This window comes from Mobula birostris, chromosome 3 (genome assembly GCF_030028105.1).
Source record: "Mobula birostris isolate sMobBir1 chromosome 3, sMobBir1.hap1, whole genome shotgun sequence".
NCBI lineage: Eukaryota > Metazoa > Chordata > Chondrichthyes > Myliobatiformes > Myliobatidae > Mobula > Mobula birostris.
The window spans coordinates 80,442,599-80,470,499 of record NC_092372.1 but is presented as its reverse complement, the minus strand read 5'-3'; the positions used below and the strand labels follow the sequence as shown (position 1 = coordinate 80,470,499).

The 27,901-nt window shown below is 42.2% G+C and overlaps 1 protein-coding gene across 1 annotated transcript in view; it reads left to right on the top strand.

The window, feature by feature from the left end:
- Positions 1–27,901, top strand: part of LOC140194624 (sodium-dependent phosphate transport protein 2B-like) — a 145,499-nt gene that overhangs the window by 100,143 nt on the left and 17,455 nt on the right. Inside the window, exons 3-8 of the mRNA XM_072251869.1 lie at positions 24,230–24,320; positions 24,429–24,545; positions 24,635–24,763; positions 25,462–25,605; positions 25,711–25,822; positions 26,664–26,859. Of these exons, the coding sequence (XP_072107970.1) occupies positions 24,230–24,320; positions 24,429–24,545; positions 24,635–24,763; positions 25,462–25,605; positions 25,711–25,822; positions 26,664–26,859 (789 nt within the window). The remainder of the gene's footprint in view (positions 1–24,229; positions 24,321–24,428; positions 24,546–24,634; positions 24,764–25,461; positions 25,606–25,710; positions 25,823–26,663; positions 26,860–27,901) is intronic.

The following is a 27,901-nucleotide window of genomic DNA, read 5'->3' as shown; positions in this document are numbered from 1 at the left end:
GCTCCACCACAAAGTGGAGAGCCAGTGAAATTATGCTCACTGTATACCATTGCAGTGGTGTGTGGATTGTATAGGCTGACATACTTGCTCAGGCAGGTTTTAGTTCTAGCCATAAATAACCACCTTCTCAGTGCACTTCATTATAGTTACCAGTCAACTGTCATTGAGGTAGCTCACTCTGCTCTTCTTAGGCATCAGTAGATTGCTACCCCTATGAAGCAGCTGGAAACCTTAGACCACAGTACTGAGAGGCTGGAGATGTATTTGAACACACTTGCCAGTTAGTTACTTTTCTTTCAATAACAAGCCTGGTTCCTTTGAATGCTTTCAAAAGCTGTACAAGAATAACCATCCTTACTTGTAAGACGAGATACTAGTGCAATTAAAACCAAAACCACCATTTGCTATTATTATCACTGCTAGAGAGATTACAACATAGATTCGGTGGGACTGAGAACAATTAAAATGGGGTGGTTCAAAGACAGGTACACATTAACCAATTTCTATAAACCAAGTATATGCAGGGTACAGCAGTCCAAATTATATTACTTGTATTATTGATCGCTGTTGTTCAAAGTCTGAGTATACGTTATAGATTGCTGCCCAAAAATAGCAATGTAATTATTTTGCAAATCAAAGGTAGAAGCAATAGTATTGAATGGATAGGATTGGCTTGGGTTTGAATTCAGTGGACTAATCATTCTCCATATTTCATGAACTGCACATAGCTCATGTTGCAGGAGCAACACTCGGACAGTCATGGTGAATGACCTTTTGCAATTCTAACATTACAACCTCAGCAGATACATAATGAGCAGCTATGGTGTCCAGAAGGCATCTCTGACACTCACAGACATGGGTTAGGAAGGAGATGGGGACAAATTCATCCATCATACTGAGAATTCTAGCCTTGTCAAATTGAGTCATAGAGTTATACAGACGGAAACAGGCCCTTCAGTGCAGCTGGTCCCATTTGCTTGTGTTTGGTGCAAATCCATTTAACCCTTTTCTATCCAGATAAATGTCCAAATATCTTTTAAATCTTGTTATTGTACCTGCTTCAACCACTTCCTTTGGCAGCTTATTCAAGATACTTAGCTGTTCTTCAGGATCCTATTATATCTTCCTCTGCCCAATTAAACCTATGCCCCATAATTCTTCATTTCCCTACCATGAGAAAAAGTCTGAGCACATTCAAAATGCTGGAGGAACTCAGCAGGCCAGGCAGCATCTATGGAAAAAAGTACAGTCGACGTTTCGGGCCGAAACCCTTCGACAGGACTGGAGAAAAAATGCTGTGGAGTAGATTTGCAAGGTGGGGGGAGGGGAGAGAGAAACGCCAGGCAATAGGTGAAACTTGAAGGGGAAGGGATGAAGCAAAAAGCTAGGAGGTTGATTGGTGAAGTAGACAGAAGACCATGGAAGAAAGAAGAACAGTGGAGGAGGCCATGGATGGACATATCGGAATGGGAAGTGGAACTTAAATGGGTAGCGACTGGAGATCCGCTTATTCTGGCGGTCAGAGCGTAGATGCTCGGCAAAGTAGTCTCTCAATCTACGTCGGGTCTCACAAGAGGTCACACCAGGAGCACTGAACACAGTATATGACCCCAATAGACTCACAGGTGAAGTGTCGCCTCACCTGGAAGGACTGTTTGGGGCCCTGAATGGTAGGGAGGGAAACACCAGACCCAACCAGTTCCCCTCCACCATCACTCTCCTCTGCCTAGCAGAACTTGACCTTACTCTAAATAATTTCTCCTTTGGATCCTCCCACTTGCTTCAAACAAAAGGGTTAGCCATGGATACTCACATGGGTCCTAGCTATGCCTGCCTGTTTGTCATCTATGTGGAACAGTTCATGTTGCAAGCCTACACTGGTGACCATCCCGCACTTTTCCTATGCTACATCGATGACTGCATTGGTGTTGCTTCTTGCACCTGTGCTGAACTCATCAATTTTATCCACTTTGCCTCCAACTTTCACTGTGCCCTCAAATTCACCTCGTCCATTTCCAACACTTCCCTTCCCTTTCTCAATCTCACTGTCTCTGTCTCTGGAGATAGCTTATATCCACCAATGTCTATTATAAACCAATGGACTCTCAGAGCTACCTGGATTATACCTCGCCCCACCCTGCTACTTGTAAATATGCCTTTCCCTTCTCTCAATTCCTCCGTCTCCACTGCATCTGCTCTCAGGGTGAGGCTTTTTATTCTAGAACAAAGGAGGTATCCTCCTTTTTCAAAGAAAGGGGCTTCCCTTCCTCCACCATCGATGCTGCCGTCAACCGCAACTCTTCCATTTCATGCATGCCTGCTCTTACCCCATCCACCTGCCATGCTACCAGGGATAGGATTCCTCTTGTCCTCACCTACCACCCCACTAGCCTCTGCATCCAGCATATAATTCTCCGAAATGTCCGCCACCTCCAACTGGATCCCACTACCAAACACGTTTTTCTCCACCTCACTTCTGCTTTCGGCACAGATCGCTCCCAAAGCAACTCCCTTGTCCATGCATCCCTCCCCACTGATTTCCCTCCTGGCACTTATCCTTGCAAGAGGAAAAAGTGCTACACCTGCCCCTACACCTCCTCCCTCACTACTATTCCGGGCCCCAAACAGTCCTTCCAGGTAAGGTGATGCTTCACCTGTGAGTCTGTTGGGGTCATATACTGTGTTCGATGCTCCCAGTGTGACCTCTTGTATATCAGTGAGACCCGACGTAGATTGGGAGACTGCTTCGCCAAACATCTACGCTCCATCCGCCAGAGCGGGATCTCCCAGTTGCCACCCATTTAAATTCCATTTCCCATTCTCATTCCGATATGTCCATCTATGGCCTCCTCCACCATTGGGATAATACCACACTTAGGTTGGAGAACAACACCTTATATTCCATTTGGGTAGCTTCCAACCTGATGGCATGAACATTGTTTTTTCAAACTTCCAGTAATGTCTCCACCCCTCTTTCACCATTTCCCATTCCCTTGTCCCTCTCTCATGTTATCCCCTTGCCCGCCCATCAGCTCCCTCTGGTTATCCTCCCCCCCCCCCGCCCCCGCTTTCTTCTTTCTTCCTTGGTCTTCTGTCTCTTTCATCAATCAACCTCCTAGCTCTTTGCTTCATCCCTCCCCCTCCAAGTTTCACTTATCGCCTAGCATTTCTCTCTCCCCTCCCCACACCTTTCAAATCTACTCCTCTGCATTTTTTCTCCAATCCTGCCGAAGGGTTTCAGCCCAAAATGTTGACTGTACTTTATTCGACTGTCCTGCTGAGTTCCTCCAGCATTTTGTGTGTGTTTCTTGGATTTTCAGCATCTGCAGATTTTCTCTTGTTTCTGAGCACATTCACCTTGTCGATTCCCCTCAAGATTTTATACACCTCTGTAAGATCGCCCCTCATTCTCCTACTCAAAAAGGAAAAAATTCCTAGCATGTCTAACCTCTCCCTATAACTCAGTCTCCCGGGTACTGGGAACATCCTTGTAAATATTCTCTGTGCTCTTTGTATGTTTAAGACACACTGTCTAAAACTGAACACAATATTCTGAATGTAGCCTCATCAACATCTTGTGTAACTGCAATAACCCAATTCATCCAGCCAACAAAATTGCCTATCTAAACTAGTCCCATATACCCGTGTTTGGCCCATAACCCTAAATCTTTCCTATCTGTGTCCCTGCCCAATTGTCTTTTATATGTTATTATCATACCTGCTTCAACCACTTCCTCCAGCAGCTCATTCCATATACGCACCACCCTGTGCATGAAGAAGTTGTCCCTAGGGTCCATTTTAAATCTTTCCCCCTCACCTTAAATCTATGTCCTCTACTATTTGATTTCCTTTCCCTGCAAGAAAGATGATGTGCATTCACTCTATCTATGTCCCTCATAATTCTGTATACCTCTGTGTTACATGGTGAAAGTGGATACCTGCCCAACACTATGAATTCCCTTGGAAATTCCCTCTCTCTCTCTCCCAGTAACCGCAACACCTGCTCACTCCTGACCTCTCCCTCCTCCTCCCCCACCTACACAATGATTCAAATAAGAACATTCAACATAAATGATTGCTTGTGCAGGAAAGCATAGCACGACATTAACCACACCCAATTGCTCTGAGCTGAATGAAATTCAGTACTTCCATTGTTAAGGTTTGATCAGATCTTCCCATGCACATACTTCATTGTTAGTTAGTACAATTGCTGAAATCAACCTCATTTAGTTCCATAACAGATTTCTTATGATTGATTGAACCTGCAATCATTAGGGGTTATTGGTTTGTCCACAGAAAAAAACCTAAAAGAACTGAGTGTAATATGAATTTCCATTGCCAGATATTAGATTGGAATTGTGAAAACAGCATTAAGCAGACAATCAAGAATACTGTGATATTGTCTGTTATCATTGGACCTTTTACACATTTGCTGTTCAGACAAATGACATAGGTCTGTGTTTTCAAGCACTTATTTCATACCCATCGTTTAATTTTGATTGAAGTTACCAGTTCAAACCAAAATTCAATTTTTTTTTGTGAATTCCAGTCTATTGAAAGTACTACCCTTGCCTAAGACCCGGCTGGTGGCGTGGTAGCATCAGTGCCGGACTTCGGGATGAAAGGTCCCGAGTTTGAATCCAGCCGGCTCCCCTGCGTGCTTTCCATCCGTGCTGGGTTATGCGCTGGTGGTCTCTTTGGAAACTCACCCAGCAGAAAGCAATGGTAAACCACTGCTGTAACTTGCCTTGTATGCGGTTCGCGGTTCCCCGCTACTTCAGAGAGGCATGGAGGGAAATCGTCCGCTAACTGGAGAAACTCCAGATGCGACGTACCTTTCCTTTCCCTTTCCTTTACCCTTGTCTAACGATTATTCAGAATAGCAACAATCAATTTAAATAGCTACAAGTTTTCCTATTCATTAAAGTTGAATTCTCCACTTTCTTATATTTGATCTGTTTTCTATCCTCAAAGTATGATACAATGTATGACAATTTAACAAGAAATTGTGACAAACTTTTGCCTGTAAGCATTTCAATGAAACACATAGATATGACAAGCAACAAGCAACCTGGCAAGTTTGGCACACAATTATAATGGATTAAATAAAATATTTTCAGCAAGCATATTAGTAAAAATGACTTCACTTTACAGTTTTACCAAGCATAACAGAGCAACTAATGCCTATTATTGGGTCACACAATAATAAGCACATGTCTATAATGCCTAGAGTAACAAATATGCAGAATTATTGAGTGCTACAAAATGCTAACTTTATATATAAAATGTATTGAAACAATTTTTATACACCTCCATCCTTTCATCCTCCTAGCCTGTCCAACCTCCCCCTATAACTCAGACCCTCAGGTACTGGCAACATCCTTGTAGGATATATAAATAAAAAAAGTCAATTGATGATTCATTTTTGTTTCATCTTACTTTGATGCTGTTCTTTCTCTGGCTTCTTACCCTTTCTGCATTCTCCTCCATTGTCTGACTGAATAGTTAATATTTAATCTAACTTGTATCTAAGCACAGGATAAAATGTTCGGCTGATACCATTCATGAAATTAGCAGCACAGGTACTATAAAAAGGGCAATTATATAATGACTAGAAACTGCTGGCAATGACAGAGTGTATGAAAGTCCATCAGAGGCATTATTTCAGCAGTAGCAATCTTTAAGAGTGTTGAATAGATTAATTACTTCAACTGTGAAAGACAGCTCAAAGCAAATATGTTCCACCTGTCACTCCATGTAAATCACATTTTTTGAAATACTCAGTGACTGCAGTAACAGCTGGACATTCTGCAGTGCTTGTACAATGATCATGGCTAATTTTTCATCATATTGTTTGTGACAGTCTGCTTCAAAGTAGATTGCAGTACAGTGCTGAACAAATGAATGTCAATGATTTAATGGTGTAAATGTACATCAATGGACTTATAGAATATTAAACTTATATCTCTGATAAGTTGATTAAATGGTCATTAACATTTATATTGTATTCATAATTCAATTAAATGTGTAAGTATTGATCTATTTTGTTAATATTTATGGATATTACATTTAAAACTATAAAGGTATCATTGCAATACAACAATGTTCATTTCACAATGCACTTAGTATTTAATGATCCCTATGATGCAGCCACCTGGAGAGGCATTTCTACTGATACTCAGGTAAGGCTCAGTTCTTAAAGCAACAACTGGTATTTATTTAGCAGTGTTACAGGAAATGTCAGAAGATGTTATCCAAAGATGTAAATGGAGGAAAGTGAACAACAGAGAGGACAAAATTATTATCAAGAATGAACAAAATTTCAGTATGTGGATGGAATATGATGACACTCATGATAGATGTAAGGGAGTTATAACCGTGTTTTGATCAGTGAGGGAGAAGGAATGCTCTAAAGTTGTTGCAGGGTATTTTATTAGAATGTACAATTGATAAGGAAAAAGAAACAAAGAGATAAACACTAAGTCTAAAACAATGTGTAAAATAAGTGAGAAAAGAACAACACATCATAGATCTGGGGTTGAGAGGGTGAACAACTTTAAGTTCCTCGGCATACACATCACCCAGCATCTCACATGATCTGTACATACCAGCTGTGTGGTGAAAAAGGCACAACAGCGCCTCTTTCACCTCAGACAATTGAGGAAGTTTGGTATAGCCCCCAAATCCTAAGAACTTTATACAGGGACACAATTGAGAGCGTCCTGACTGGCTGCATCACTGCCTGGTATGGGAACTGTATTTCCCTTAATCGTAGGACTCTGCAGAGAGTGGTGCAGACAGCCCAGCGCATCTGTAGATGTGAACTTCCCACTATTCAGTACATTTACAGAGATGGGTGTGTAAAAAGGGCCCAAAGGATCATTGGGAACCCAGGTCACCCCAACCATAAACTGTACCAGCTGCTTTCATCTGGGAAACGGTACCGCAGCATTAAAGCCAGGACCAATAGGCTCCGGGACAGCTTCCACCAGGCCACGAGACTGGTTAATTCACACTGATACAATTGTATTTCTATGCTAATTTGACTGTCCTGTTGTACATACTATTTATTATAAATTGCACATTGCACATTCAGACAGAGACGTAACTTGAAGATTTTTACTATTCATCAATGTGAAGAATATAAGAAATAAAGTCAATTCAGTTCATTTCAATTCAAGTCCCATACTCTTCTATGAAGTGTTGCAAAGGATTAATAGAACAACAATTCTAAAACAGAATACAGAATATTTAATACAGCAGCAAGTCTCATCCCCTTCTGCTCATCGAGGACTCCGATTTACAATGACTGGCCTGAAGAATCTAAGATGCCCTTGGCACTGATTACAATTCCAATCCGAGGACAGAAGTCTGATGAGTTTGTTCATGTTCACAGTTATATAATCAAGAAAGCCTACACTTCTTTTCCAATCTACATATACCAGTCAAATATAATTCCAAAATTAATTATTTATTAATGATAGATGTTTAGGGAGATTTTTATGTTTGCACTGAGCTAGTCTCCCTTGTTTCCAAAAATATTATCAGTCAAAACTTTACTTTGCCAACTAAGTTGGTTTTGTTCATCTTTGAAAAAGAAAACAAGTTTTCTCATTAATGACTTACATCTATATACTTCAAGGCCTCATCGACCTCATTAATCAAGACCTTATGGTTTACTTATCTTTCCAACTAACAGTCTTGTTCATTATGAGTACTGTGAATGGGCAACTCCATTCCAAATAAAAAGATTTGTTTATAACACTCTCATTACTGCAGGAACTGAAAGGGGTGGACAGATTTAAATGGGGAGTTCCAGAAGGCAAAGCCTAGGTGACCAAAATAAGGTTAGCTAATGCTTATATGGATGTTGCCAACAATATCTGCATGTGTTGCTCATTTCTAATTGCCTTGAGAAGATGAGCCACCTTCTTGAACCACTAAAGTCCTACTGGTGAAGGTACTTCCAAGTGCCATTGGGCAGGGGGCTTGAATATTTCAACGCAGCAATGCTGAAGGACCAGCAATCTACCAATCTAAGATTGTACACCACATGTAGAAAAAAATGCAGATGGTAGTGATTCTCGCACCTACTGCTCTTGTCTTCACTAGTAGAGCCACAGAGTTTGGCAGGGGAGTGTGTTTTAAGAGTAGCCCAGACAAATATTTACAGTGAATTCTGTAGATGGCACAGTATAGAAACATAGAAACATAGAAAATAGGTGCAGGAGTAGGCCATTCGGCCCTTCGAGCCTGCACCGCCATTCAGTACCATCATGGCTGATCATCCATCTCAGAACCCTGTACCTGCCTTCCCTCCATACCCCCTGATCCCCGTAGCCACAAGGGCCATATCTAACTCCCTCTTAAATATAGCCAACGAACTGGCCTCAACTGTTTCCTGTGGCAGAGAATTCCACAGATTCACCACTCTCTGTGTGAAGAAGTTTTTCCTAATCTCGGTCCTAAAAGGCTTCCCCTTTATCCTCAAACTGTGACCCCTTGTTCTGGACTTCCCCAACATCGGGAACAATCTCCCTGCATCTAGCCTGTCCAATCCCTTTAGAATTTTATACGTTTCAATCAGATTCCCCCTCAATCTTCCAAATTCCAATGAGTACAAGCCCAGTTCATCCAGTCTTTCTTCATATGAAAGTCCTGCCATCCCAGGAATCAATCTGGTGAACCTTCTTTGTACTCCCTCTATGGCAAGGATGTCTTTCCTCAGATTAGGGGACCAAAACTGCACACAATACTCCAGGTGTGGTCTCACCAAGGCCTTGTACAACTGCAGTAGTACCTCCCTGCTCCTGTACTCGAATCCTTTTGCTATGAATGCCAGCATACCATTTGCCTTTTTCACCACCTGCTGTACCTGCATGCCCACTTTCAATGACTGGTGTACAATGACACCCAGGTCTCGTTGCACCTCCCCTTTTCCTAATCGGCCACCATTCAGATAATAATCTGTTTTCCTGTTCTTGCCACCAAAGTGGATAACCTCACATTTATCCACATTAAATTGCATCTGCCATGAATTTGCCCACTCACCTAACCTATCCAAGTCACCCTGCATCCTCTTAGCATCCTCCTCACAGCTAACACTGCTGCCCAGCTTCGTGTCATCCGCAAACTTAATTCTCTCGTCTAAGTTATTAATATATATTGTAAACAACTGGGGTCCCAGCACCGAGCCTTGCGGTACCCCACTAGTCACTGCCTGCCATTCTGAAAAGGTCCCGTTTATTCCCACTCTTTGCTTCCTGTCTGCCAACTAACTCTCTATCCACATCAATACCATACCCCCAATATCATGTGCTTTAAGTTTGCACACTAATCTCCTGTGTTGGACCTTGTCAAAAGCCTTTTGAAAATCCAAATATACCACATCCACTGGTTCTCCCCTATCCACTCTACTAGTTACATCCTCAAAAAATTCTATGAGATTCGTCAGGCATGATTTTCCTTTCCCAAATCTATGCTGACTTTGTCCGATGATTTCACCGCTTTCCAAATGTGCTGTTAACACATCTTTGATAACTGACTCTAGCATTTTCCCCACCACCGATGTTAGGTTAACCGGTCTATAATTCCCCGGTTTCTCTCTCCCTCCTTTTTTAAAAAGTGGGGTTACATTAGCCACTCTCCAATCCTCAGGAACTAATCCAGAATCTAAAGAGTTTTGAAAAATTATCACTAATGCATCCACTATTTCTTGGGCCACTTCCTTAAGCACTCTGGGATGCAGACCATCTGGCCCTGGGGATTTATTTGTCTTTAATCCCTTCGATCTTCCTAACACCACTTCCCTACTAATATGTATTTCCCTCAGTTCCTCCATCTCACTAGACCCTCTGTCCCCTACTATTTCCAAAAGATTATTTATGTCCTCCTTAGTGAAGACAGAACCAAAGTAGTTATTCAGTTGGTCTGCCATGTCTTTGTTCCCCATGATCAATTCACCTGTTTCTGACTCTAAGGGACCTATATTTGTCTTAACCAATCTTTTCTCTTTTCACATATCTATAAAAGCTTTTACAGTCAGTTTTTATGTTCCCTGCCAGCTTTCTCTCATAATCTTTCTTCCCTTTCCTAATTGAGCCCTTTGTCCTCCTCTGCTGGACTCTGAATTTCTCCCAGTCCTCAGGTGTGCCACTTTTTCTGGCTTATTTGTATGTTTCTTCTTTGGAATTGATACTATCCCTAATTTCCCTCATCAGCCACGGGTGCACTACCTTCCCTGGTTTATTCTTTTGTCAGATTGGGATGAACAATTGTTGCAGTTCATCCATGCGATCTTTAGATGCTTGCCATTGCATATCCACCGTTAACCCTTTAAGTATCATTTGCCAGTCTATCTTAGCTAATTCACGTCTCATACCTTCAAAGTTACCCTTCTTTAAGTTCAGAACCTTTGTTTCTGAATTAACTATGTCACTCTCCATCTTCATGAAGAATTCCACCATATTATGGTCACTCTTACCCAAGGGGCCTCGCACAACAAGATTGCTAACTAACCCTTCCTCATTGCTCAATACCCAGTCTAGAACGGCCTGCTCTCTAGTTGGCATCTCAACATGTTGGTTCAGAAAACCATCCCGCATACATTCCAAGAAATCCTCTTCCTCAGCACCCTTACCAATTTGGTTCACCCAATCTATATGTAGATTGAAGTCACCCATTATAATTGCTGTTCCTTTATTGCACGCATTTCTAATTTCCTGTTTAATGCCATCCCCAACCTCACTACTACTGTTAGGTGGCCTGTACACAACTCCCACCAGCGTTTTCTGCCCCTTAGTGTTATGCAGCTCTACCCATATCGATTCCACATCCTCCCGGCTAATGTCCTTCCTTTCTATTGCGTTAATCTCCTCTCTAACCAGCAATGCCACCCCACCTCCTTTTCTTTCATGTCTATCCCTCCTAAATATTGAATATCCCTGAATGTTGAGCTCCCATCCTTGGTTACCCTGGAGCCATGTCTCTGTGATCCCAACTATATCATATTCATTAATAACTATCTGCACATTCAATTCATCCACCTTGTTACGAATGTTCCTTGCGTTGACACACAAAGCCTTCAGGCTTGCTTTTACAACACTGAGCCCTTATACAATTATGTTGAAAAGTGGCCCTTTTTGGACCAGGACAGGACAGGCTATTGGTGACGTTCACTCCTTGGACCTGAAACTTTCAGCCTTCTTGACCTCGACACGGTTGTGTGCATGGCATATCCTTCCTGAAATCAATAAGCAGCTCTTTTCTTTTGCTGACATTAAGTGAAAGGTTGTGGTCATGTCACTATACCACTAGATTCTCTATCTCCTTCCTGGACCCTTACTCATCATTATTTCAGATTTAGCCACTATGGTGGTGTTATCCGCAAACATGTAGCTGCAGTGAAAACAGAATCTGGCTATGCAATCACGAGACTATAGGGAATTGAGGATGCAGCCTAGTAGGGTACCAGCATTGTGGGTAGAGGTGTTGCTGCCCATCCTTATTGATTATGGTCTGTTGGTCATGAAATCAAGGATCCAGTTGTGAAGGAAGGTGTTGAGACCCAGTCTCAGAATTTGGAGATGATTTTGTTTGGAATTATAACACTGAAGGCAGAGCTGGAGTCATTAAACACTTGTCTTACTATCTTTACTGTCTTTACTATCCCAGATACTCCAAAGATGAACATAGAGCCAGAGAGATGGCATCTGCCATGGACCTGTTTCTGTTCTAGGCAAGTTGCAATGTGTTGAGATTGTTTGGGAGGCTGGAGTTCGTGCATGCCATGACCATCTCAAAGCACTTCATGATGGTGGATGTCAGAGCCACCAGGCATGTTACCTGATTTTTCTTATGTGCTGGGATGATAGAGCAACAAAAAGCAAAGTCTATTTTAGTGCAGAGTGAACAGCGTGATCTTCATATTGCTAATTTATAGTGATTATGGTTGTGGCAGTTAGTTCAAGAACCATGTGGTTGAGAGAAAGTGGTTCTTCTTGAACCTGGTGGTGTCAGATCTGTGTCTCCTGCTTGATGGTAGCAGGGAGAAGATGGACTAGCTCGGATGGTAGCAATCTTTGGTGATGGATCTTGAGATAATACCTGCTGTAGTTACACTGACTGTGGGAATGTGTCTGGGATTTATTAAGCAGAGGCCACTAATCTTTGCAAGGTTGCACAATAAATCTAAGTGTAGCGTGATGCTGGAGTGCATGTCCACAAGCCACTGAAGCTAACAAGGCAGGCAAATGAGGTGATTAAATAAAATTTATCTTCACTGATAGAGATAAAAGATGTTAAGGATCAGCTGTATTTGTCACATACATATTGACTTTGGAATGTGGGAGGAAACACACAGGGAGGTAGTTACACCCAAGGCTCAAGACACAGGTAACTGAATGACCATCAGGAAGGGGAAAAGGGATAGGCAGCCAGCGCAGAGTACCACTGTGGCCATTCCCCTCAACAACAGGTATACCGCTTTGGGTACTGTTGGGGGTGGGGGATGGGAATGACCTAGCAGAGGAAAGCCACAGTAGTCAGGTCTTTGTCACTGAGTTTGGCTCTGTGGCTCAGAAGGGAAGTCGGGGGTTGGCGGGGGGAGAAGAGGTTAGCTGTAGTGCTAGGAGATTTGTTGGTGAGGGGAACAGAAAGGACGTTCTGTGGACGAGAATGAGATTCTCAGATGCTATGTTGCTTCCTGGGTGCCAGAATCAGGGACATCTTGGAATAAGTCCAAAGCATTCTTAAGTAGGAGAGTGACGAGCCAAAGGTTGTGGTCCACGTCGGTACCACTGAGGGGTGACAAGGTCCTGCAAAGTGAATTCAGGGTGTTAGATGCCAGGTTAAAGGGCAAGACCTTCCAGGTAGTCATCTCAGGATTGCTATCTGTGCCACATGCTACTGAGGCCAGAAATAGGAAGATCATATAGTTTAACATGTGGCAAAGGAGGTGGTGCGGGAGGGAGGGCTTCAGATTTTTGCATCATTGGGCTCTCTTCTAGGGAAGATGGGACCTTTGCAGAAGGCACAGTTTGTGCTTCAACTGAGGAGGGACTAATATCCTAGCAGGAAGGTTTGCAAGTGTTGCATTGGGGAGGGTTAAACTAGAGCTGAAGGGGGATGGGAATGGGAGCACCATGACAGATAGTAGAGTGGTTATGCAGCAAGATGTGGTTAAGCCTACGGAGAAAGTCAGAAATCAAAAGGTCGAGCAGGATGGGAGTAATGTTCTGAGCTGTGTATATTTCAATGCAAGGAGTTTTGTAGGAAAGGCAGATGAATTTAGGGCATTGATCAGCATATGAAGTTATGACGTTGTAGCTGTTCGTGAGACCTGGTTACAGGAGAGATAAGGCTGGCAGCTCAGTGTTTTGGAGTTCTGTTGTTTTAAACACAACAGAAGGGAAGGGATTAAAGGAGGAGGGGTGGCATAATGTCATTAGTTTGAGGGTAATTATGGGAAAAGATAGGTCTGGTTCTCAGGTTGAGATTCTAAATTGGAGAAAGGACAATTCTGATGGTATCAGAAAGGATCTGGCAAGTGTGGACTTAGACAGATTGTTTTCTGGCCAAAGTGTACTTGGTAAGTGCGAGGTCTTCAAAAGCTTTGAGAGTACAGAGTTTGTATGTGCATGACAGAATAAAAGGCAAGGATAACAGATTTAGAGAGCCTTGGTTTATAAGAGATATTGATGCCCTGTTTAAGAAACAGAAGGAGCTTCATAGCAAGTATAGGTAGGTATAAAATTGGTCCAAGGGACAAAATTGGTCCTCTGGAAGATCAGATTGGTAATCTATGTGTGGAGCTGAAAGAGATGAAAGAAATTAAATCAATTTTTTTACTTCTGTATTCACTCAGGAGACGGACACAGAGTCTATAAGTGTGAGGCAATGCAACAGCAAGGTCATGGACCCTTCACAGATTACAAAAGAGGAAGTGTTTCCTGTCTTGGGACAAATTAGGGGGGATTCTGCAAATTAGTGTAGAAATTGCAGGGGCCCTAGAAGAGATATTTAAAACATCCTGAGCCAGAGGTGAGGTGTCAGAGAATTAGAGGATAGGTAATGCTGTTCCATTGTTTAAGAAAGGCTCTAGGAATAAGATAGGAAATTATAGGATGGTGAGCCTGACTTCAGTAGTGGATAAGTTATTGGAATGTAGTCTAAAGGACTGGATCTATAAGTATTTGGATAGACAGGGACTGATTAGAGATAGTCAACATGGCTTTATGCGTGGTAAGTCATGTCTAACCAATCTTATGGAATTTTTCAAGGATGTTACCAGGAAAGTTAATGAAGGCATGGACTGTAGAAAGGCCTTTGACATTGTCCCGCATGGGGAGGTTGATCAAGAAGGTACAATCGCTTGGCATTTAAGATGAGGTAGTAAACTGGATTAGACATTGTCTTCACAGGAGAAACCAGAGAATGGTAGTAGATGGTTGTCTCTCGGATTGGAGGCCTGTGACTAGTGGTGTGCTGCTGGGATCAGCGCTGGATCTGGGTGATAATGTAGTAAATTGGATCAGCAAGATTGTGGATGATACCAAGATTGGAGGTGTAGTGGAAGTGAAGAAAGAATATCACAGCTTGCACCATATTTTGGACCAGCTGGAAAAATGGGCTGAAAAATGGCAGATGGAGTTTAATACTGACAGGTGTGAGGTGCTGCCCTTTGGGAGGACCAACCAGGCTAGTCTTACATTGCAAAAAACAAAAATGCTGGAGGAACTTAGTAGGTCAAGTAGCATCTATGGAAAAGAGTAAACAGTCAATGCTTCGGGCTGAGACCCCTCTTCAGGTGAGCAGTGAGCAGTAGGGCACTGAGGAGTGCAGTAGAATAGAGGGATCTGGGAATACTGATCCATAATTCCTTGAAAGTGGTGTCACAGGTAGATAGGGGCGTAAAGAGCATTTGGCACAATGACCTTCACAAAACAACGTATTGAGGACAGAAGTTGGGTTGTTATGTTGAAATTGTATAAGACATTGGTGAGGAACATTTGGAGTATTCTGTCCAGTTTTGGTCACCTACAGTACTTACAGGAAAGATGTTAATAAGATTGAAAGACTGCAGAGAAAATTTACAAGGATGTTGCCGAGACTTGAGGATTTGAGTTGTAGAGAAAGGTTGGATAAATTAGGACTTCACTCCCTAGGATGTAGAAGACTGAAGGGAGATTTGATAGAGGTATACAAAATTATGAGGAGTATAGATAGGGTAAATACAAGTAGGCTTTTTCCACTGAGGTTGGGTGAGACTACAACTGGAGTTCATGGGTGAAGGGTAAAAGGTGAAATGTTTAAGGGAAACATGAGGGGGAACTTCTTTACTCAGAGGGTGGTGAGAGTGTAAGTGAAAGATGGGGGTTCGTTTTCAACAATTAAGAGAAGTTTGTATGGGTACATGGATGGGAGAACAATGAAGGGCTATGGTCCCGGTGCAGGTCGATGGGACGAGGCAGATTAATGGTTCAGCATGGACTAAATTGGCCAAATGGCCTGTTTTTGTGCTGTAATATTCTACGACTCTAAACCAGAGCACCTAGTGGAAATCACAGCGAGAATGTACAGACAGCGATGGGAATTGGACCCTATTGTAAAGCCTTGCACTGACTACTACACTACCATGCTGCCCATCACAGGGTCATAGGATGTGAGAGCAGAAAGGCCATGTTGGAAATGTATAAAACATAAGTTGGACCCAACTGGAGGATTGTGTGAAGAGCTGATAACCATGACACAGGAAGATGCATTAACAACAGAGAGGTGTAGAGGAGATTTAAAAGGATCTAGTGAACAATAACGAAGCTAATCTTTAAAAATTCTGAGGAGAGACTGCCTAGGCTGAGGTGGTTTTCTTGGATCAAGAGAAAAAGGGGACATTTAATTGATATTTATAAAAATTAGGAGAGGATAGAGATATAAATGTGCAACTTTCTTCTATTAATAGAGAGGTCAGTAACTGGCGGGGGTGCAACAAAATTAATCAGTAGAGGGATTAGAGGAGGATCGAGAATAAATGTTTTTACTCAGAGAGGATTGTTGAGTCTGAACCTTACTGTCTGAAAGGGTGTTGAAAGCTTACACATTAACCAGTTTTCAAAAAAAATACTTGGATGAGCCATTAAAGTGCCATAACCTGCAAGGCTGTAAACAACAGCTGGGAAATGGGATTGGTCAGTGTCGACACAATGTACCAAATGGTCTCCTTCAGTGCTGCATCCTTCTGTGTTTCTGGATGCCGTCAGCTGAGGAGCTCAGCACTTTGGAGTTTAAACAGCAGCTGGCATCACTGTGCCACATTGATAAGGCTGAGAACGACGTGGATAGACTAGTTTAGAAGGTGGTTACATCATAACTCAGTGATATGTAGACAGGGAGGCATTAGATTGGCTGGAGGAACAGACAGGGAAAGCAGGAGAATCCTAACAGCGTCTTTCTCTGAAAGTGGTGTTATCTCTAAATACTGTTAAGTGTATCTAATGAATGGTGTCAGTGCCAAGTCCATGACACTGTTGATGTTTCTAGATATGAGAAACGATAAAGCTTTATTTGTCACGTATACATCGAAGCATCAAAACATATTGTGAAATGTGTTGTTTATGTCAAATCAAGTTAGCGAGACGTGTTGGGCAGCCCGCAAATGTTGCTACACTTCCAGTGCCAACATGAAGGAAGGGCAGGCAAGTCATGACAGAATAAAAATCGATGTTAATAAAGGTAATCAGATATTTCTGCAACTGTAGGAGTCATGTGTTTACCTCCTTCATAGCTAGCACAAGGATTGCAGTAATGATGGAATATTTTGAAGTGGTGTTGAGAAAGAAGAAGAGTGGACAACTTGGGGTCATGGTTTAATCTTAAAAATTATGTGGAGTGAAGTTGTTAGGTTCACTGAGTCCATGCAGGTGCCCAAGAGAACAATCCTGCTGTCTTTGTTTCCTTGTGCTCCTTCACTTAAGCGTGCCCACCAACTTCCCCCTTTTATTTTGTTTCATTTTTGTTAACCTACACTAAACAGTCACTTGCTCTATAGTAGCCCAACAACTTTTGGTATTGGGAAGATGCCAGAGCACTGAGGGAAAACAATTGACTTAGGTTAAGAAATGTACTGTGGTCCCAATAGATTAAACAGTTTCCCATTTGTTCTAAGGACTAGCTCAACTCACAAGAGAATCAGTGGAAGATGTTTACTCGTACTTCCAAAAGGCCTTTGACAAGGTGGTGCACCTGAGCTACTAAACAAGATAAGAGCCCATAGTATTACAGGAAAGAAATTAGCATGGATAGAAAATTGGATAACTGGCAGGAGGCAGAGATTGAGAATAAAGTGGGTACTTTCTGTTTGGCTGCTGGTGCCTAGTGGTGTTCCACAGGGGGCAGTTTTGGAACCACTTCTTAATATGTTATATGTCAATGATCTGCACGATGAAATTGATGGCTTTGTGGCCATTTTGCGGAGGGATGATACAAAGATATATGGAGGGAGACAGGGTGTTGAGGAAGCAGAGAGTCCGGAGAAGGACTTAAACAGATTAGGAGACTGGATAAAGAAGTAGCAGATGGAATACAGTGTCGGAAAGTGTACGGTCATGCACTTTGTTAGAAGAGATAAGGCATAGACTATTTAATAAACAAGGAGAAAACAGAAATCAGAGGTGCAAAGGGACTTGGAAGTCCTTGTGTAGGATTCCTCAAAGGTTCACCTGCAGGTTGAGTTGGTGGTAAGGAAGGTAAATGCACTGTCAGCATTCATTTCAAGAAGACTAAAATATAAATGGGTGTCAAAAGTTACAGGGAGAAGGCAGAAGAATGGGGGTAGAGAGGGTTAGTAAATCAATCATGATGCAATGCCACAGCAGACTCAATGGGTGAAATGTGCTAATTCTGCTCCTATGTCTTAAGGTCTTATGGAATTTTGTTGAAAGTAAGGTCTGACACTGCAGTAAGAAAGATTAAGAAAAGAGTTAGGTAATGACCTAGCTTTGTTTGATACTTACCTTCAGTGAAATATGTTTCATGGATTAGCACCGGGTTGCATGCCAATGTGAAGCAGACATAAAATAGAGGCAAATTTCTGTGGACATTTGAATTTGTGGAGAGTGTTCCATAGTGCCTCCCAACTGAGTATAGGGTTGTGTCACAGCAACAACCTTCCACTCAGTATCACTAGGACCAAAGAACTGATTGTGGACTTCAGAAAGGATAAGACAAGGGAACACACACCAGTCCTCATAGAGGGATCAGAAGTGGAAAGACTGAGCAATTTCGGGTTCCTGGGTGTCAATATCTCTGAGGATCTAACCTGGACCCAACATATTACAGCTGAAAGAAAGCATGACAGTGGCTATATTTTGTTAGGAGATTGAGGAGATTTGGTATATCACCAGAACGCTCGCAAATTTCTACTGATGTACCATGGAGATCATTCTAACTGGCTGCATCACCATCTGGTCTGAGGGCTGGGGGACTACTGCACAGGATCGAAGTAAGCTGCAGAGATTTTGTAAATTTAGTCAGATCCATCATGGGCATTGCCCTTTGTAGTATCCAGGACTTCTTCAAGGAGCAATGCCTCAAAAAGGCGGCATCCATCATTAAGGTCCCCCATCACCCAGATTATGACTTGTTCTCAGAAGCGTATAGGCACACACACACTCAGTGATTCAGGAACAGCTTCTTCCCCTCCGCCATCTGATTTCTGAATGGACATTGAACCTATGAACACCAGCTCTACTTTTCTTATTTCTATGTTTGCACTTCTTATTTAGCTTAGCTATTTTATATATATTTCAAAAACTGTGAATTACAAAATTACAGTACAAATATATATATATATATATATATATATACACACACACTGTATTTTATATATATATTTGTTTTACTGTAATTTTGTAATTCACATTTTTATAAAATAGCTAATTATATATATATATAGCATTAATTGCTGACCTGCTATATGCAGAAGTTACAGGGCATCAGAACAATACCACCATTGCTGATACTGCAAAATCCTCCAGTGGAAGGACAAGTAAACTAATGTCAGCATTCTCTCCTAGGGTGACATCCTTAGCAATGAGGCACTAACTACTCCCAGGCAGCAACTTTGAGCTGGGCATGTCATTCGCATGCCTTGCACTGGACTCCTAAACCAGAAATGCTAGTATGAGCTCTGTCATAGGAGGTAATTACCAGGTAAATAGAAAAAAATATTCTATAATGTGCTCAAAGTTTCTTTGAAGAAGTACAACATCCACACGGACTCTGAAAACCTTTGGCCCATGATGGCTTATAGTCAACAAGGAGCATTCAAGATGGCATTTACCTCAAGATCATGCATTGGGAGTACACAGAAGTCCTGTATTAGCAGTAAAGGGAGTATACCTCCTCATCAATTACCCATCTGTCTGCTAAACAGCATGGAACCAAATCTTCAAAGGGTTGCCGAGAAGGAAAATTGGAGCTAGTACCAAGATAAGCCAGAAGTATCCAAGCTGAAAGGACAGAACAAATATCATTATAGGAATTGTTGCTCCTCAATACTTCAGAAAGCTTTGAGGAGCAAAGAGAATGGTTTAATAATGAAATAATTACAACTGTGAGAGGAATGATTTGCAAGAGATAGTGAACAAAAACATCAAACCAATTCAGTTGAACTGAAGAACAGAAAGGGGCCATTTATGTGGTTAGATATGTATTGCAGACAACCAATGGAGGGAGAGGGAAGAACAAATAGGTTGGCAAGTTCCTGTTAAGTGCAGGAGCAATAAACAACTTATACTAAGGGATTTCCACTGTGCTAATACTGGGTGAGAAATGGTGCAATGGAAAAATGTGCAGATGTTTTACATGCATTCCGAATAACCTTTACTGTCAATATATAGCAAGGCCAACAAGTGAGGGGCAGTTTTAAACCGATTAAAGAAGTGAAACTGGTCAGGCAGAAAGAATATCAATAAGGGGGCAGTTGGTGATAGTAATAACAATTCAGGAATATTTAGAAAAGTTATAGAAATGCAGAAAGCTGAGAGGTTTACAAAGAACACAAAGGGCATAGCTAGGAAGGCAAAAAGAGCATTTTTAAAAATTTGGCAAGGAAGGTAGAGAAAAGCCTAAAGCTATGCTGTGAAGGGAAAGGGCAATTTCAAAGGAAGGAGCAGAATTTATTTGGTGGAAATTAGGAAAGAATGACATGGGTTTAGTTCTCGATGAATACTTTGCTTCTGTTTTTACAAGAGAATGGGATACCAGTGCTGAGAAGGAGGATTGTGAGTTATTGAATATGATTAACAAGCAGAAATGAAAGAATAAGGAGGTTAAAGTTTTAAAAGTGGATAAATCAACAGGTCAGAATAAAAATTACAAATAGTGAGAAAGAAAAGAGAGGTTCTGACCAATATTTTCTGATCTTTGGTACTGGATGGAGGTGTGGCCTGCTAATGTGGGGCCAACACTTAACAAAAAGAAAGGAGGCTAAATTAGAAATTACAGGTTGGTCAACCTAATATCAGTTATTGGCAAATTATTGAAAAATATTCCAAGGGATAATGAAGTCATTATTTTTAAATGGTATAGATTTTCAAACAGATGGGACTCATCAGCCATGGTTGGAAGCTCATCTAGGAGAAGGAAGACTCTGATCTCAAACCTCCACTGTCTTGCAGCTAAACCTACTCATGGGGAAAGTTTCAGGATTAAACCTCAATAAAAGTCTGGAGCTGGAGTCTCTAAGGCAGCCCTACGCTGAGTTCAAAGTTGACTGGCAACTCCTGTGATGTTGCTGGTGCCAAATTGTATCAGTCTGCCATTCCTTTGGATTCATAGATACATGGAGACAAGGAGCCCGCTACATGGGCAACAGCGTGCTCCCCATATCATACTGCCATGGCTTCCATACTAGCTTTCATATTGACTATGAAGATAGCTAGTTTGCAACATTCATGGTCAACCCCGACCACCGGAGGCCTCAGATTAATCAAGGGAAGTTTACGTCTGACTAACTGGATTAACTGGGTCATGCCTAAAGTCTACATGGGCTTCAGCAAGGCCGTTGTAAAACTCGCACAGTGCAAATTGATCAGAAAAGCTCATGCCCATATGATTCAAGGAAAAAGTCTCAATTTAGATCACAATTAGCTTAGAGGCTGGGACAAGGAGTAATGGTCAAAAGGTGTTTTTGTGACTGGAATGCTCCTTGCATTTTGTATATGTTAATGATTTGGATATAATTGGTAGGAGCCATGTTTAAGAATGTTGCAGTTCAGACAAAAATAAATTACTGTACAGTTTACTGTGGACAAAAATGCTGTAGACTGCAGAATAGTGTCATTGGAGAAGCCTAGCAGCAAGTGCAATTCATTCCAACAAACCTGAAGTAATGCACTTGAGAAAATACTTAACAAATCATAGGGAACAGAAGCGAAGAAGACCAGAGCAAGCTTGAACTCCATGTACTTGAAGGTGGCAGGGCAAGTAGGTGATTAAGAAAGCACAAAGGATATTTATTTTATTGGCAAGGCTAGCAAAACCATTAAGGAAGTCATACTGGAACTGTACAAATTATCAGTGGAGCTACCACTACAGTACTGCTTAAAATTGGGGCTATTGGATTACAGGAAGGATATAATAACATGAGAGAGTCTGCTGATGAGATTTACAATCATATTATTAGGGCTGGAGTGAGATTAGTTAGGATGGGATTGGTACTTTGGAACAAAGCATTCTAAAGAGTGACTTAATCAATGTTTTAACATTGCAAGAAGCCAAGTTAGGATGAGTGTGGAGTACATAGAGTGATACAGCATGGAGAGAGGTCCTTCTGCCCAACTGGGCTGTGTGGTCCTCGATATCTCATCCTGTCCCATTTGTCATCATTTGGCCTTCTAAACCTTTCCAATCCACATACCTGTCTAACTGTCTTTTAAAGTTATAATTGTACCTTCCTCAAACGCTTCTTCTGGCGGCTCGTTTACAGAGTTACCTTCAAAGCTGTCCTTGAGCCTGATGATACATTTGTGCTTTTATCTTCTGCAAAATGGGAAGGGGAAGAAGAGAGGACATCCAAGATGGGTAGAGTTTTTAATTATATTATCAGCTTTACCGAGGCTGCAAGAAATGTAAAGTCCACGGAGAAAGGGCTGGTTTCCATGATGTGCTGAGCTGTGTCCACAATTCTCTACAGTTTATTGTGGTCATAGGTAGACCATTTGCCTTACAAAGCTGAGATGTATCCTGACAAGTTGCTTTCTATGATGCATAAATAAAAACTGGAGAGGGCCAAAGGGGACTAGGAACTTGTAACTTTAATCACTCTTGTCCTCTACGCCTTTGATAATAAATAGGAATGTGTGCACCACCCCACTGAAGTCAATGACCAGTTTTTTTGTTTTGTTGAAATTGAGGGCAACATTGTCATGGCACCATGCCACTAGGCTCTCTATGTCCTTCCTGTACTCCAACTTAACATTATTTGAGATTTAAGCCAATACATTGGTGTCACAAGCAAACTTATAGATGGAGTTAGAGCAGAATCCAGCCACACATTCAAGAGTGTACAGGAAGTAGAGTAGGGGGCTGAGGACGCAACTTTGTGGGGCACCGGTGTGGAGGATAATTGTGGTGAAGGTTTTGCTGCCTGTTTTTACTGGTTGCAGGTTGTTAGTCTGGAAGTCAAGGATCCAGTTATATCATTCAGTCCCAGGTCTAGGGGTTTGGAGATGAGTTTGCTTGAAATTATATTATTGAGGGTGGAGCTGTAGTAAATAATCAATAGTCTAACCAAGGTGACTTTACTGTCCAAATGCTCCAGAGATGAGGGTAGGGCCAGGGAGATGACGTACTCTGTGGACCTCTTTCAGAGGTAGGCAAATGGCAGTGTTTGAGTTGGACAGCGAAGCTGGAGCTAATGTGTGCTATAACCAGCCTCTTGATGATGTCAGAGTCACTGGACAGTAGTTATTAAGGCACATTACTTTGTTTTTCTTAGGTACAGAGATGATAGTGGTCTTCTTAAAGCCAGTGGGAACCTTAGATTCAATCTGGCAGAGGCTAAAAAGATATACAAATACCTCCGGCAACTAAACTGTGCAGGATCTAAGAACACAGTCAAGGCCACCACCTGTGGCAGATTCCTTCTTTGAATTCACTTCTGGAAGACTGGTCTGATCCGATACCTGCAGCATATATTAGTAGACCTTAGTAGACAGCTCAATATGCAAGGGAGATAGATTAATTGAAACAAGGATCAGAGAGCAGGTTGTTTAAGAATTTTTCACCTGGAGAATGTTGTGGGTCTGGAACTCACCGCAAGAAAGGTTGCTGGAGGCAGGAAACTAGAGCATTTGAAAAGAACGTGGATGAGAACTTGCTGTATGATAATTTACAGGGATCAGAAGGGATGGAAAGTGAGATTATCTTTTTTAGGCAATCGTGGACAGAACGTGAACAAATCACCTTTGTGCCCTAACTCTGTTGTTCTAGCTCTAAAATACTGATAACCTATGCAAGTTTTAACTTTGGATTGACATCCAACAGGCGGGCAAATCATTTATCTGGTTGTGAAACTGAGAATAAATCAATATTTTTGTTAATAAGTTATACTTATCATGAAGAGCTTGAGGAATTTAAGCGTTAGCTGATCTAGCGCTATCTCTAAAGCAATATAGTTGCTATATTTCGGGTTTGCTGGTTGGGTTAAATATTACAAAGGGTCGGTAAGGTAACTTCCAGGGAGTACGTCACATGACTCCCTGTCATTCAGTTAGCTCCCTCGTATTTTGTATATAAACAGTGCTGGAAATGCGAAGTGAATCTCTCGTAGTCAACACTGACGGATTTTCTTTAATTTGCCACCTGCTGGAATAGGTGAGCAGACGATTTAAACAGCACACGGCAGTGAATCATCTATTATTTATTGATTGCAAATAGCTTTTATTGTTTGTTTAGGGGTTAATTTTAAATGTTTGTTTTGTTATTAACCTATTAAAGCGTGTTTAATTTCCTTCTGTTTTTGTCGTTCACTCTTCTTGTTTTTTTAAATAAATGTAGTCTTTCCAAATAATGTATTCAGTGTTCACGAAAACTATGGACCTCCACGTCAACTCTGGTCGAGGGATTAGCTGATAGAAAATGCAGGAACGGAAGGGAAAATCTGGCTCATGCCAACTTCCAGTTGATCTGTCCCGAAACAAACTGAACATTTAAATGCTGCTCCTTGCAGATGACCATGGCCCCACGGACTGAAGCGGAGGGCTCGCAGTGCAGTTCAGGAACCTCTGACCACGGCGATGACTCCAAGTCGAGAATGAACGGTGAGTCGTGTCTCCGTCAGCAGTGTTCGCGCTTCAGCTCTTCTGGTTGTCACCGCTCCTGGTTGAATACGGCCCCGATTTCACTCTCTTCAATAATTGTTCTTTCAGGGGCCTCCAACGGACCGGTGTTGCTTCCCACTTATTCCACCATCGCCCTGGTGGAGGATGAGCCCGAGGATCCCTGGGCACTCCCTAGCCTCGAAGATACCGGCGCCAAGTGGTCAGGTACTTTACTCCAATGCGCAGGCATCTCCAGCTTCGCGCCCTTGTTCCCTGAATGGTCAACCCCTTTAAATAATACTTCTTGTTGGCAGAACTCAGCCCCAAGAAGAAGGTGTTTCGAGTACTGATCGCGGTGTTGAAAATCCTCTCACTTATTGGATTTCTCTACCTCTTCGTCTGTTCGCTGGACATTCTCAGCTCGGCTTTCCAGCTGGTTGGAGGTGAGCGTTACGGGGTCACAGAGGTCGGCAGGTGCTGGAATTTGGGACAGTGGAATCGCGGAGTTCCTCCAGTAGGAGACAGAAAAGGTTGCAGTTGTTGGAAGCTGGGGCAACGTTCAAGGTGCTGGACGCAGGGGTTCCCAATCTGGGGTCCCCGGACCCTTGCTTAATGGTATTGGTCCTTGGCATAAAGAAAGGTTGGGAATCCCTGTGAGAAATTCGGCGGGTCAGGCAGCATCTGTGGGGCTAAATGGTCAGTTGAAATTTCGGGTCCACCGTCCTGATGAAGAGGCTGGAGCCGAAACGTTGACTGGCCATTTCCCTCCGTGGATACTCTCTAATCCGCCCGATTCCTCCAGCAGCACGCGTGAGCGCCTCTAGCAGGTTATTTGAGATTCTTGGGGGCTCTGTACATTTTTGGCCATCTATGGAGCCTTGACGAAGGGTGAAGATGGCTAGTAAAAGGCGGGGAGGGGGTGTGGACAACGTCGTTTGCTTTGCAGGGTAGGAAGGAAACGGTCCGCCACCCCTGATTTTGCGATCTCCGTGCAAACGGGGCATTGGTCACTTGTACAAACGGCGCTGAAAGGTTCATTTTCTCTAACGCATTTGGGAAGGTGTGTGAAGGGAGGCCACTGCTTGGAGAACATGCTGCATTCTTTTTCGCTTAAAGCCCCTTAATGTACTCTGTTCCTCAGGTAAAGCCGCTGGAGATATTTTCAAAGATAACGTGGTCCTGGCAAACCCTGTTGCTGGCCTGGTGATTGGTATCTTGGTCACGGTCCTAGTTCAAAGCTCAAGCACCTCGTCTTCTATAGTAGTCAGCATGGTGTCCTCAGGCTGTAAGTACCCAATGTTCTAAATCCACCACACCAGTCTGGAGTTTTAGGAGGTGCTACAGTGACTCCTTTCTTTTACTTACCCTATTTATCTCTTTTTCATTTCAGTGTTAGGAGTGCGATCAGCCATCCCAGTGATAATGGGAACCAACATCGGTACCTCAGTGACCAACACCATTGTGGCCTTAATGCAGTCTGGTGACCGAAATGAATTCAGAAGGTAGCTGATCCTCGTTTGAACTCCTTCTTTTAAATCCCAGGCCAACATTGACTGAGCAAAGGTTATTAGGGGAAATTTTAAGTTCTGTTTTCTCAAGCAGTTGACTATGGGTGTTATGTTTATTTTGTTTTATACTGGGGCAGAAAGGAAAGTTTCAGTGATTTTTTAAGTGTATAGGATCTGAACAAACCAGTAAAAATGGGGAAGTGAAATTTACATAGAGAAATATGAAGTGATTATTTTGAAAAAAGGAAAAGAAAAAGTGGAAACTAAATGGCTTATTTGTAAAGGAGGCCTGAGATATACCTGAGCTTTGGACTGTGGCTGGACAAGCTGAGAAGGTTGCTAAATACTGAGCCAGACTGCAGTGGAGAATTACCAGGATGAAGCCAAGGATGGAATAACTTCTGCAAAGAAGTTGGAGTTCTCCTTTCAGCAAAGACATGATGGTGGTTGTTCAAACTATAAATGGTTTCAATGAATAAAATAGCAGGAACTGTTTCCCTTGGTAGGATTGGTAACTGGGGGACAGGGTTTAAGATACTTGACAAGAAAACTAGAAGTAACTTGTGGGAAAAATGCATGATGCTATGATCCAGAGAATACTCCCTGAAAACCTAATGGAAACAGATTCATGTTTATTTTCATATAGGTTGTTGGGAAGAGGACATTGAGGTGATGGAGTAGAGCTGACATGGGAATTTTAATTGCATCTCTTGTAAATTTATCTAAATTTGTGGGCTGCTTTTGTCAGGGCTTACCAAAAGGATGTGGCTGATCATGAAACTCATGTGCATGATTAAGATTATGGATATGCTAACTATGTCAGCTTTCTTCCCAGGGCCTTTGCAGGTGCAACTGTACATGATTTCTTTAATTGGCTCTCAGTGCTAATCCTGCTGCCAATCGAAGCAGCTTCTGGCTATCTATACCATCTCACTGGTGCTATTGTCAAGTCATTTGATATCAAGAGTGGTGAAGACGCTCCAGATCTGTTAAAAGTTATTACTGATCCTCTCACAAAGCTTATTGTACAGGTAAGCTATTAGTATTGAACCACTAATCAATAGGACAGGCTGTACATGCAGCATGCCTAGCTGGTACAATGGGGACAAAGTGTTGACTATCTGTTAAGGCCAATTTATACTTCTGTGTCAAATCTACGCCGTAGGTACGGCGTAGCCGTGTACCCTACACCATAGCCTCACGCGCGCCTCCCCAAAAATGTAACTACGCGTCGCGGCAACGCAGAGCGCAACAACTGTGATTGGTCCACTTGGTAGCATCACATTTCCTCCTACGCATTTCCGGTTGCTTCTTCTCATAAAACCATCAAATTTACCTGCCGACATCCAAGAATATTTGAAATGCATTTCCTCGTCCATGTCTCTCAGTGGCCGAACAAGCACAGAAAATTCACTCTCTTTCTGTCTCGATCCATTCAATGGTCATACACACCATCTCCTCTGACGTCTTCTCTCTTTTCTGCATTGCAGTAATTTCAATAAAAGTAACTCTTGTTCAACATTTATTAGCTCCAACTCCAACATGATGCGCTCAGTTTCAGTCACCATTGTTTGCAGTACACAAAGAAACGCAACACAGTGGCATAGAAACCCCACCGCCAACTAGCATTTTGGTGGTGAATTGCAGAGCGATGCAGACACACCAACATACAAGTATAAATACTCACAATGGCGTAGGCCACTTGCGTAGGCTACGGCGTAGAGGCTAGCAGAAGTATAAGTCAGCCCTTAGTCTGATTGAGCTTTTCGGCACCTTGTCATGTTAGAGTACTATTGTTGTTGCTGGGTGGATACCTCATCAATATCCACTCATCTAAAACCTCATTATTGCTACCTCTACATATATTTGTGCTCCAACCAAAGTTCACTCAACAGCTGTAAGATAGTTATTGCCCAAGTGAATTTAATCAAACATATTAATGAGAGCCAACAATAACTTGTAGTAAGACATCGGGCTTGAATTATAATTCCTTCTACCGTTAAGGTAATTAAGATCACTCCAAGGGTCAGTGGTAGCATGCAACTTTAAAGTCCATAGTTTCCAGCTCTGTTT